Here is a 12,007-nt window from a genome sequence, read left to right as displayed (position 1 = left end):
CAGCAAAATTTTTGTTGAACTACGTTGCATTAAAAATCTGAGGGGCTCCTGTCTAGCCGTTGAATAAAGGAGGCTGGGGGAAGGACTGGGTTTTTCTGCCAGTAGAAGCAGCAGCCCTCTCTAACACACATACACCTTCACACATATCCCTAAGGCAGAATATTTTGTAGTGATCTTCACCTTTGGACTGGAAGAGCACCAGGCCAGAAGGCAAAGAATAGATCTAGCTTCTTATCTTGGCTCTGAATGACTCTTGTATGTAATCTCCACAGGACACTTGCTCTCCCTGGATTTCGGGTCCCTCTTTTGTAAAATGCGGGTGGGTGACTAGGTGGGGCTGGACCAGATTTGGGTTCTTAACCTTCTTCCTGTCATGGACCCCTTTGGCAGGATTACAAAGGAGGCCAATTATATTGAAATCATTTATCAAAACACTAAAAAAAAGTTCATGGGTTCCAGGATAAGAACCCTTGAACTAGATGGTTTCTAACATTCATTCCAAATCTGAAATTCTGAGATTTTAACTAGATTTCACAGGGAGAATGATTGTTGGAGGGAAGGAAAGAGACATAGCAAATCCTCAAAATGTGATTTCTATTTGCCGGGGCCAAATGGATCCTTACTCAAAGCCTCGAGGTCAGCAAAGGTGGGAGGATTCGAGTCCTGATGGAGCCAGGAGAGCAGAAAAATGTCAGTCCTAGGTCTGTAAGAAGGAATTACAGAAGGGATCCAAGAACTCATTTCGCCAATTTTCCTTATTTTACAGGTGAGTAAACTGAGCTCCAAGAAGGAGGAGTTACTGCCTTAGGTGAAATATCTGTTATGTGATCCTAGGGAAAGACAGCTCTAAGGAAGAGGAGGGAAGAGTGCGTGTGTGTGTGTGTGTGTGTGTGTGTGTGTGTGTGTGTGTGTGTGTGTTGGAGGGGAAACCAAGACGTTTGTCAGTATTCAGCCAGAGAGTCTTCAAGAGGGAGGAGTGGCAGAGGGTACAGCACATGTGTCCCAGGTAAGTCGGCAGGAATGCGCTAGCAGACGAGCCCGGCGCGGCTGGGCCTCCCAGGTGACTCAGAGACTGCCAGGAAGCCCAAGACCCGCCCCCCTTCCCCAGCCTCTCTCCAGTCAGGGCAGCCTTCTCTTGCTGGCGGGCTGGGTCCTAGGGCGCGGGGTCAGGGGCCACGCTTGCCCCGGATCGCCCACAGCCCCGGCACTGCCTGGTATCGGGGAGAGATTGCCCATCTTCCTGGCCTCCTGGACTCGTTCTCGCTCCGCGCTCAAGACTCTGGAGCCATACAGGCCACTCCGCTGGGGCCGCGTCCCTCCGGACTGATTGGGAAAAAGATCCAGGCGGTGATCCAGCTGCCAGCGAAACGGCTGCCGAAGATCTTCAAGCGCCGTGAGTACCTAGGCCCCCTTAGTGACCCTGGGAGACAGAAACTTAGCTGGGGATGAGCATGAGTTGGGAGCAGTCCCAGGGAGAAACCTCGGGATTCTTGCGCCCAGCCTCGCCTGCCGAGCCTAACTAGAATTCTCAAAGTTAGGTTAATGGTGAGTGATTCTAGAAGTCGACTCTAGATTAATTAAGTACGTTCTGAAGTCTGGGAGTCTGGAGGAGTAGACTACTGTAATTAAGTACACGAGGTGCTGAGCTGAAGAAGACCTGATTCCACCCCTCCCCCAATCCCCAGTGGGTTGGAGCCTCCAGACGGTCACCCTATAGTGACGGGACGCCTCCATCTGCCAACCAACCCAGCAGGAATAGCCTCTTCAGTCTCTGGATGAGGAGTGTCTCTCATCGCCACACACACACACACCCCTCCCAGGAGGTGCGGACTGTCACACTGACCCAGAGTCAGTCCTCAGACTAACCCAAACCTACAGGGCACCAATGCTCCTCTTTGCCACCTCACCAAACACCCTTCTCCCCTCCTCTCTCTCCCCACCCAAGGCTCCCCAGGAGGGGATTGGTCCAGCTCACAATTCCAGATGTGCTCCACCACTGGCCCCTTCTTGAGCTAGATCCTTTCAGTCCCTCTTACCCGTCTTCTATCCCTAACTTAGTCTTCTTCTGGCCCCCTTCGCCCCACCCCATCTAAGGTCCCTCTCCCACTCCACCGCCAACCTCGTCTTCAGAAAAGCTCTGCTACGTTTAATCAGATTAAACTACTGGGTCTACCCCTGCCTTTCCCCCATCCCCCTTCCCTTTTAAAGAAATCTTGGTTGCTGACTCCTTTGGTGACTGACCTAAGTACCAATGTAGTAGACCTGTCCATTCCTCCCCCTCCATCTACTCTAGCTCGAACGAGTCGCGGGAATTAAGGATCTCTATCTATTTAGAGCCCTTGGAGGGTAAGGGAGGTGTGGTAGGGTGTTTGTGAGTGGTAAGTTCTGGCAAGGGAGTAGAGAGTGGGGGTCACACTGAAGTATTCCCCCTTTCTCTCTCGGTGAATTTTTGCAGTTCAACTCCATTATTGCCGCCGCCCACACCTCCCACCCCAGCCTTTGAGCATCCTTTCAAGGGCTGGAGGGAGATTGGAGTGGGGTGTTTCGGGGGACAGATTTGATTTCAAACACTTAAACCTGCAATATCCTAAATTCCCCCATCCCATGGTCAAGATCGTCTAGCAGCCTGAATTACCTGATCAAATGCTCCATAGAGAGAAGCCCAAAGTCACTCTTTCTCTTTAGGTGGTTTCCCCCCTTCCATTGCTCCCCCTCTCCCTTTCCTTTCCTCTCTCCCAACTTTTTCTTTCGCAAACTTTCATTGAGTGGGGGAAGGGGAAAGCGACCCGCCCCCTCCCCCATCCGGGCTCAGCTCCCAGACTCGGTGGTGGACTGGTGTGTGTTGGAGTGGAGGGGGAGAAGGAAGGGGGGCGGGGGCCCCTCTCTCCGCAGCGCGGAGGAAACGGACCTAGTGGAGCTTCCTGTGGGAGCCCGGGGCACCGCCGGGCCGGGGCCGGCCCAGCGCACAGACGTGTCCGGTCCTAGACCCGTGGAAGAGGGCGGAGGAAGGGGGGGCGAACCGGGGCCCCGGAGGGAAATCGTCCCAGGAAAGCCAGCAAGGCAAGTGGGGGAAAGGACCATAGACTGCAGAGATGTAAGGGAAGGGGGAGAAGAGAAAGGAGGGGAGAGGAGGAGAGGGAGAGGGAGGGGGAGGCAGGGTGGGAAGGGGGGAGAGAGAGAGAGAGAGAGAGAGAGAGAGAGAGAGAGAGAGAGAGAGAGAGAGAGAGAGAGAGAGAGAGAGAGAGAGAGAAGGCACAGAAAGGAGAAAGGAAAAAGCAAGAAGAAAAGGAGGTGAGAGTAGAAGGGAAAGAAGGAAGAAGAAAGAAGGGAGGAGGGGGAAGAGGGAAGAGGAGAGAGAAGGGAGTGAAAATGGACCAGAAGAAAGAAGGCTGCCCAAACCCCTGAGTGGGGAATAGAGTTGGGCGCCCATGGCCAGGACGCCCCGAGTCTGGCATTGACTCTTTGGGGTGGCCACACAGAGCTTCATGAAGTCTGGTAGTTTGCCACAGACTCAGGGGAAAGGGAAAGGGGGGAGGAAAGGAGGGCGGACTGGAGCCGGGTCCCGCCCCACCCCCCGACATGTTGTGACACCCACCCCCCTCCTACTCCCCCTCTCCGGCCCCAAGTGGCTGGTTGGCTCTGTCGAAGCAGTGAGGGAAAGTGAGGGGAGAGCAGGGGTCAGACGGGACGCCCGCTTTCCCCTGTCCCCTGCTCCAACTCGGTCTTCTGCAGGTCCCGGGCAGATGTCCCAGGTGAACGGCTCGCTCTCCCAACACCAAGATGCGCCGCATGGAGACCCCAGGCTGGGTCGGCCTCCCAGTCCAGTCCTGGACTCAACCTCGGGTAGGAATGGCTGGGGGCCGGGGGAGGGGCTCGAGAGGAAGATGAAGCGGTAGGGGTGGGGTAGGAGTTCGGGGGGGGGGGCTGGCAGCTCAGGAGAAGTGGGGTAGGGGTGAGGTTCCTTGGAGATTAGGGACCAGGGTCTGGAGGACCGCGAAGGGGCTGGATGTCTAGGAGCTCAGGTTTCAGGGCGAGGGGGAGATGTGGAAAGGGGCAATTAGAAGCCTGGCTGGACAGCGAGGGCTCCCTTCTGATTGTTCTCTTTGCTTGGGAAACTGTGGGCTCCGTGAGAGGTGGTGGGAATCCGAGGAGGATCCCAGGGAGGGCTTAGGTCCGGCAGCACCAGACTCTCTCCATCTCTCCCGCGCTCTCCCGCCCCTCCTCCTCTCAAACTCACACACACGTCCAAAAGAAAGAAAGAAAGAGATAGTGAAACGTCTCTTTGTGCCTGTCCCTGTTTCTGCCGCTGTCTGTCTGTTTCTGTCTGCCTTCCTGTGTCTCTCTCCCGGTTTGTATCCCCACGGTGCCTGTCCAGTGTAAACACCTTGGGGTGTGTGTATGTCTGAGTCTCTGCCTCTCCTTTCCCCTCCCCCGCCCCGCTAGAGCCGAGCTATTCCCGAAAACTTTTGTCTGCTCTCGCTGCCTCGCCTCTCCGAGGCCGCCGCCGCCGCCGCAGCCGCTCCAGGACCCCGCCCCCTCGCCCTCACCCTCACTCTTCGCTTCCCTGGCCGCCTGCTGGGTCTCTTCCCTCCCGCTCCCCCCTCCCCACCCCGGCCACAACCCACCATTCGCTCACCTCGCTTGCACCTCTCCTCCTCGGCAAACAACCCCTCCCCACTCGTCCTCACTCCTGACGCCCCTCCCTGAACAGATTCTTTGCAAAGTAGGGACATTCCTTGTCCCACAGCCCTTGTGACCTGCTGCCCCACTTCTAAGTGACCCAAGGGAGAGGAGGGCAGGAGCAAGGAGCAGTGGACAGGATTCGACTGATTCCTCGGTGGGACTTTTGCAACTTGTTCAAAAAGGCGGTTTTTGAGTGGGGGGCGGAGTGAGGTAGAAAGAGATGTAGACCTAACTTTTCTTTTCAAAGTTTTTATTCCCACTCCCCTACTTCTATAAAAGAATCCTCCTCATGCCCTTCCTTCCTCTGCACCATTTTAACAATTTTCTCCTTTCCTTTCTCTTCAAGCCTGGGGATCTTGTGACCTGGGTTCTACGCTTGGCAGTGACAGTAACTGGAGGTGTGACCTTGGGGAAGTCATTTGCCTGTATCTGCGCCCGGGGTTTCTCATGTTTGAAATGAGGGGATTGAGGAGGAAGCTTAGTATAGTGGAAAGAGACCTGGATTTGGCATCATGAGATCTGAGCTCAAATCCTGCCCATTACCTGTGTGATTTTGGTTGGCTTCAGTTTCTCCATCTATAAAAATGAAGTGGATTGAACTGTCTGCTCTCAAAGGTTCCTTCCAGCTCAAAGTCTTGTGGTTTTATGACTTGATCGTTTCTAAGGTCCCTATTTTGTGATTTTTCTACCTCTCCCTGGGCCCTCAGACCTGAGCCTCTAATATCTGGGGTCGAGTAATCTGGGAGACAAACATTTGAAGAATTGGACCTCTTCAGCCTGGAGAAGAGAAAGATGAAGATTATCTTAGCTCTAGGTTCCCAGGCTGGGAAGAACTCCTACCCAGAGGACTGGCACCAGATGTCCTCCACTCAACCCTTTTTCTCTTCCCCTCATTTTCCTCTTTCTTCCCTTTGGTCCCCTTCTTGCCCTGTGTTTTCCTTTTCCCAGCACTCCATCACTTTCCCTTTCTCCTTTCTTTTTGCCTCCCCTTCACTTTTCACTCAAATGCCCATTTCCCCTTCCCCCCATATCTCCAAGTTCTATGACCACCCCCTCTCCCACCCCCACCTCTGGCCTGAGCTTCGTTCTCCACTTACTTGGTGGCAGGAAGAAGAGGGAGCTGGCTGGCTAGGGGCCAGGGGACCAGAGTTAACCATCCCCACAGTTAGGCCTCCAGTTGCAACCTGAAGCACTCAGACCACAGTCCTCCCCTTCACCCCCACCTTCCTCTTCCCCCATAACCAAATATGCCCCCTCCCCAAGCCCCAGATGGACTCAGACAATGCTGCTTTCATAGCACAAGGGCTGGCTTTGCTGATGCCTGCCCAAGCCTTGGGAGAAGGAACAAACTACCCAGGAAGCCCAAACCGCAGGAGGCCCAGCCAAAACCCCACAGACGCCTGAATCCCAGACCAGAATCCCCCACGCCCAAGAGGGCTGACAAAACACTGGTCCCAACACTTTGGTTCCCCAGGGTTCACCCCAACCCCAACCCTGACCCAGCCAGGGAACCAAAATCCCAAGTCCCCCTTCTCCCCACCCCCATCCCAATTAGAGGCTCCTTTTTAAGACTGAAATTAGCCAAGTGCTATAAGGAGCAATGAGAAGGACTCAGCAACAATAAATCTCAGACTTCTCCATGATTTTTTTTTTTGGGGGGAGATAGCAAGTAGAGAGGACATCATGAGGAGCTAACATCCAAGCCACCAGCTTGTGACCCAGAACTCCACAGGTAGCAGTTGAGATGAAAGGTAGACCACAGACAGAACTGCATGACACACCAAGGCATCATGGGATAGTAGAAAAAGCAATGGACCAAGTCCTGAACTCTGCCCCTTACTGGATATATATGACCTTGGGCAAATCACTTGACTTCTCTGAGGTTCTGTTTCTTCATCTATAAAACAATAATATCCACCTACCTCACAGGATTTGTGTGAGGAAATCCCTAAAGCTGAATATATTATTATTTGTGGAATAGTGGAAGGAGTACTGGTTTTAGAGTCAGAGGTCCTGGGTTCAAATCTCAGCCCTGCCATTTACCAGCTTTGTCACTTATGTCACTTTAGGCAAGCCACTTAATTTTTTTGGGGAGGATAAATAAAGGTCCAAAGTAAAATTAAGACATTGGACTAGAAGACTCCAAAAGTCCCTCCCATCTCCAAATCTGCAATCCTATTTATGGCCTCCCAAGGGAGAGGTTCACAGTCCTGACCCTGGTCCCAAATGAGCTTTTGTGGAAGTAGCAGGCTTCAGACCAGGCTGGAAGGCCAAGACCACTCAGACTTCATTCTACATGGGATATTCTCCAGTCCCTCTGGACTTGAGCCTTAAGCCTGGCTGGGCCATAAAACAGAGATCATCTTAAGAACTGTCTTTGATAATTAGGATGTTCATATGTGATCATTGGACATCATTGAGGTTCCCTGTAAGCTCAGGCCTTCTAGGGGTTATCCCAGAGCTCTAACTCTGCCTAATAGGCATTTGTGGTCCTCATCTTTGATCTGTCCCTTCATCACTGGGGCTCTTATACCAATTCTATCTTTAGTACCTACAGTACGTAGAGCACAGTCCTAGGCACAAGGTTTAGAAAAGATATAGTCCCTGCTCTCATGAAACTTATAGACCAGTAGAGAGCTAGGATATGCATATAGATATCTGTAAGAAGAAATAATGCCCAATAAAGATGGGGGTGGGGGAAGGGAATAAGCATTTATATGGTACCTACTAAGTAGTAGCTTAGTGGATAGAATTCTCAGCCTAGAGTCAGGAAGACTCCTCTTCCTGAGTTCAAATTTAGCCTCAGACATTTACTAGCTATGTGACCCTGGGCAAGTCACTTTACCCTGTTTGCCTCAGTTTCTTTATTTGTAAAATGATCTGGAGAAGGAACCACTCAAGTATTTCTGCCAAGAAAACCCCAAATGGGGTCATAAAGAGTCAGACATGACTGAACAACAAAAACTAAATACCAGGCACTGTGCTAAGTACCTTACGCATATTATCTCCTTTGATCCTCACAACAATCTTTCAAGGTAGGTACTGTTAATCCCCATTTTCCAACTGAGGAAACTGAGGCAGATAGAGGTTAAGTGACTTGCCCAGGGTCACACAGCTGGTTAGTGTCTAGGTTGGATTTGGGTGGGATCTTCCTGATTCCAGGCCCAGCACTCTACCCATTGCAGCACTAGCTGCCTTTATGTGTATCATAGAATTTTGATATAAAATTCAAGGTTCCCATGTGGTGCAATGGATTATTACTAAGTAGTGATTAGGAAAGGGTCAGGGAAGGCTTCTGACTGTGGTTTGTAGTTTAGTGATGGAGCCAGTTACATGGACAACACTTCAGGCATAGAAAGAAGGCACCAAGGAAGGAACTGTGGAGTTGTGGTTGTAAGACAGGGAATCATTCGATTTGGCTGGGGAATAGTGTGGATGGAGGGAAGCAGAGGGAGAAAAGGTAAGAGAGTCACAATTGTGGGCAACTAGGTGGATAGGGCACCAGCCCTGGAGTCAGGAGGACCTGAGTTAAAATCTGACCTCAGATAGATTACTAGGTTTTTTAAATTATTATTATTATTATTATTATTATTATTATTATTATTATTATTATTATTATTATTACTAATTATGTGATCCTGGGCAAGTCACTTAACCCTGTTTGCCTTTGTTTCCTCATCTGTAAAATGAGCTGGAGTAGGATGTGGCACATCATTTCAGTATCTCTGCCAAGAAAACTCCAAATGGGGTCACAAAGAGTCAGAGGTGACTGAAAAAGATTGAACAACAATCACAATATATAATGCCTGGTGCCTTTAATAGCCATCATCTCATTTGACCCTAACAACCCCATAAAGTAATCATAGCTGATAGTCATGTGGTGCTTAAAGGTTTACAGAGCACTTCACACACATCATCTCATTTGATAGGTATGGACAGGCATTATTTTCCCCATTTTACAAATGAGGAAAGTGAGGACCAGAGAGGTTAAACTTTGGTCCACAATGAGTAATCATCTGAGGCAGGATTTAAATTTGACTCTTCCTCACTATAAGTGATTCATTCTTTCCTTTGAAAGATGCTGCATCTTATCATTAGAATGCTTTCCGTCCCCACCCCTACCCTCACCCCATTCATTCTGAATCTTTCCTTTGGAATCAATTCCTTCCTTGGAACTGTAGGGCCAATGCTACATCAAGAGCTTTTGCCAGTGAATTCTTATCAACCATCAAAAACTTTTCTAATTTATTGGGCCGTTGTTTAGAGCTATTTGAAAGGAGCTACTCTGGGTATAGCTAGGAGGTGCAGTAGACAGAGCACCAGCTCTGAAGTCAGGAAGGCCTGAGTTCAAATCCGGTCTCAGATCAAACACTTGACACTTACTAGCTGTGTGACCCTGGGCAAGTCACTTAACCCCAGTTGCCAAAAGAAAGGAGTACTCTGTCATTGCTTTTGCTTTCTCTGCTCTTTTCTTTTGTCTTCCCCTCACCCAGCACTGAAAGGTATATTCTTCCATGATTTTCTTTTTGCCCCCTTGACGTGTTATTGATTAAAAAAGTTTTATTAATTTTGAACTTAAATACAAAAAGACAAAAACCCCCAAATTTCCATGTATACAGCACAACATAAAAAGAGGATTCAATATATAACCATGAATTTCTACTTCATATCGTTTACTTTTTTTGAAAATCTATGTAATAAAATACTAGACATTGTTTTCAAAGCTATCCTGCTTTTCTGTGCTTCCTTTTAAGTTTTCTTTTGTTCTCTGCTGTGCATTTTTTTTTTTGGCTAGGCAATTGGGGTTAAGTGACTTGCCCAGGGTCATACATCTAGTACCTACATGTCAAGTATTTGGTCTGAGGCCGGATTTGAACTCAGGTCCTCCTGACTTCAGGACCGGTTCTCTATCCACTGCACTACCTAGCTGCCCCTCTGCTGTGCATTTTTTTTCTCTCCCTTCCCACCCTGCTCTAGATAAGTCTACCATTAGACACAAATATGTTTATACATGTAAAACCATATTATACATACTTCTATTTATCAGTTCTTTCTCTAAATGTGGATGACATCTTCCTTCATAGTTTTTTTGCAGATGATTTGAGTATTGATAATGATCAAAATGACTTAGTCGTTCAAAATTGTTCTCAGAACAACATTGCTGTTAGTGTGCACAACATTCTCTTGGTTCTGCTCACCTTTATTTCCAAATATAGCTCTTATCCTTCCCTCTCCGCAGATTGCTATTCCTTGGAACAAAGAATAGGAAAGAGAGGGGGCAAGCAGTTCAGCAAAACTAACCAATAACTCAACTTGGTCTGGTTGTGGATGCAACATTCTATCGCTATAGCCCTCCATCTCCACAAAGAAGGGAGGGTGGTGTAGCTTTTCTTCGTTTCCTTTAGTCCACATTATGGACTCTGCATGACTGTCTGCTGTGACTTTTTTTTTCTCTAATCACTGAGCTAGTTTAACCTTTTGGAAATAACACAGAAATAAAACTCTGCCTTCTTCCCTTCCCCCTGACCCTGTGACTTGGTGAGTTCACAAAATCATTGAATCTCTGGGCTGGAAGGAATTACAATGATCACTTAAGCCAATGCATAACTAAAGCAGAATTCCTTCTGTAGCTTATCTCAGAAGTCATTCTGCTTCTTTGCTGTTAGTTGAGTCTTATAGGACCTGACAGTTGAAAACAACCCTTCTGCAAAAACAAAGGCTTTAACAAAGTAATGACAATAACCAGAGCTAGCATTCTAAGGTTTGTAAAGGGCTTTACAAATATCTCATCTGATCTTCGCAACAACTGTATTATTATCCTCATTTTACAGATGAGGTAACTGAAGCCGAGAGAGATTAAGTGACTTACCCAGGATCACACAGAGTCTAAAGCAGTATTTGAACTCAGGTCTTCCTAATTCCAAGACCTGTGCTCTATATACTGCACCACTTAGCTGCCCCAAGCAGTGCGGATAGAGGATCAAGCCTAAAGTCAGGAAGACTCATCCTTCTGAGTTCAAATCTGGCCTCAGATACCTACTAGCTGTATGACCTTAGGCAAGTCACTTAACCCTGTTTGCCTCAGTTTCCTCATCTGTAAGATGAGCTGGAGAAAGACATGACAAACCACTCCAGTATCTTTGCCAAGAAAACCCCAAATGGGGTCACAAAGAATCAGACAAAACTGAACAACAAAAAGCTGCCCCTGAATGCAAAGTAATTGCAAACAGGGCAGGGAATGGGTCAGTCCTCAGCCTGGTCATGAAACTGGTCTTAGCTTCTGTGGGAACTTCTCAGGCTCAGAGTGGAGCTCTGTCAATTTAATAAATCAACAAGCATTTAATAAAGGCCACCTAAGTGCCAGGAAGTGTGCTGGGTGCTCAGAGTTTAGCCACAGAAGTGAAACCAGTCCCTGCTCACAGGGGGTCTTTGTTCTAGCCAGGGAGACTAACACATCCATTTACAGGTATAAATTGAACACATGAAAGACAGTATGGTGTAGTAGCTAGAGACTTGGCTTTGGAGCTGGGAAAACCTGAGTTCAAATCCTGCCATTGAAACATCTACTGGCTGAGTGACCCTTGGCAAGCCATTTAATTTCTGTGTTCCTCAGTTTCCTCATCTGTAAAGTGAGGATGATAATAGCACCTATATCCTAGGGTTGTTGTGATGATCAAATGAGATAATATTTGTGAAGCATTTAGCATGGCACGTAGTAAATGCTATACAAGGTAACTGTGGAAGGAGCAGAGGAACTAGCAGCTGGGGGATCTAGGAAAAGCTTCATGTAGAAGGTAATACCTAAGCTGAGGGTTAATGGAAACCAGAGATTTCAGTGGGTAGAGACACGTAGTGAAGTCCATTTCAAACATGGGGGACAGTCAGTAGAAAGGTGTGGAGATAGAAGATGGATTTGCCTAAACTCTTCCAATGGGTCCATTTTGAAGATGGTTGTTCCTAATCACTCACATCTACATCTATATCCTACAAACCTCAGGGCCCAGGGACACTTATTCCCAAGGCTTACCCCCACCTTCTTGCTTCTGTTTAGCAGAAAACAGTTTGGGGGAATTGAAAAGTCTCTCTCTTTTCTGCTCTTTGCCCTGTGCACTCTTTTCTGCCCTACGCCAGCTTCGTTTTTCTCTCTCTCTTCTTGTAAATGCATAGAAGGTCGGCACCAGAAGAGACCTGCAGCTCATACAATCCCTCACGTCACAATGGAGGGTTCACCCAGTGAGTCAGTGATAGAGTCAAGACTGAAACCCAAATTTCCTGATTCCTATTCCAGGGTTCTTTCGACTTACATGCTACCATCCTGTATTTA

The 12,007-nt window shown here is 48.5% G+C and overlaps 1 protein-coding gene across 2 annotated transcripts in view; it reads left to right on the top strand.

The window, feature by feature from the left end:
• The first annotated feature begins 998 nt into the window (after positions 1-998).
• MDFI (MyoD family inhibitor) overlaps positions 999-12,007 on the top strand; it is a 29,006-nt gene continuing 17,997 nt past the window's right edge. Inside the window, exons 1-2 of one of the 2 annotated variants that reach the window (XM_020999646.2) lie at positions 999-1,393; positions 3,733-3,843. In XM_020999646.2, the coding sequence (XP_020855305.1) occupies positions 3,744-3,843 (100 nt within the window). In that variant the 5' untranslated portion in view covers positions 999-1,393; positions 3,733-3,743. Of the gene's footprint in view, positions 1,394-3,627; positions 3,844-12,007 lie in introns of those variants that run through there. The other variant, XM_078155371.1, reaches the window with a different exon arrangement.

The sequence above is a fragment of the Phascolarctos cinereus genome, unplaced genomic scaffold (assembly GCF_003287225.1).
Source record: "Phascolarctos cinereus isolate Bilbo 61053 unplaced genomic scaffold, phaCin_HiC Scaffold_5;HRSCAF=322, whole genome shotgun sequence".
NCBI lineage: Eukaryota > Metazoa > Chordata > Mammalia > Diprotodontia > Phascolarctidae > Phascolarctos > Phascolarctos cinereus.
This window is presented reverse-complemented; position numbering and strand designations above follow the sequence as displayed.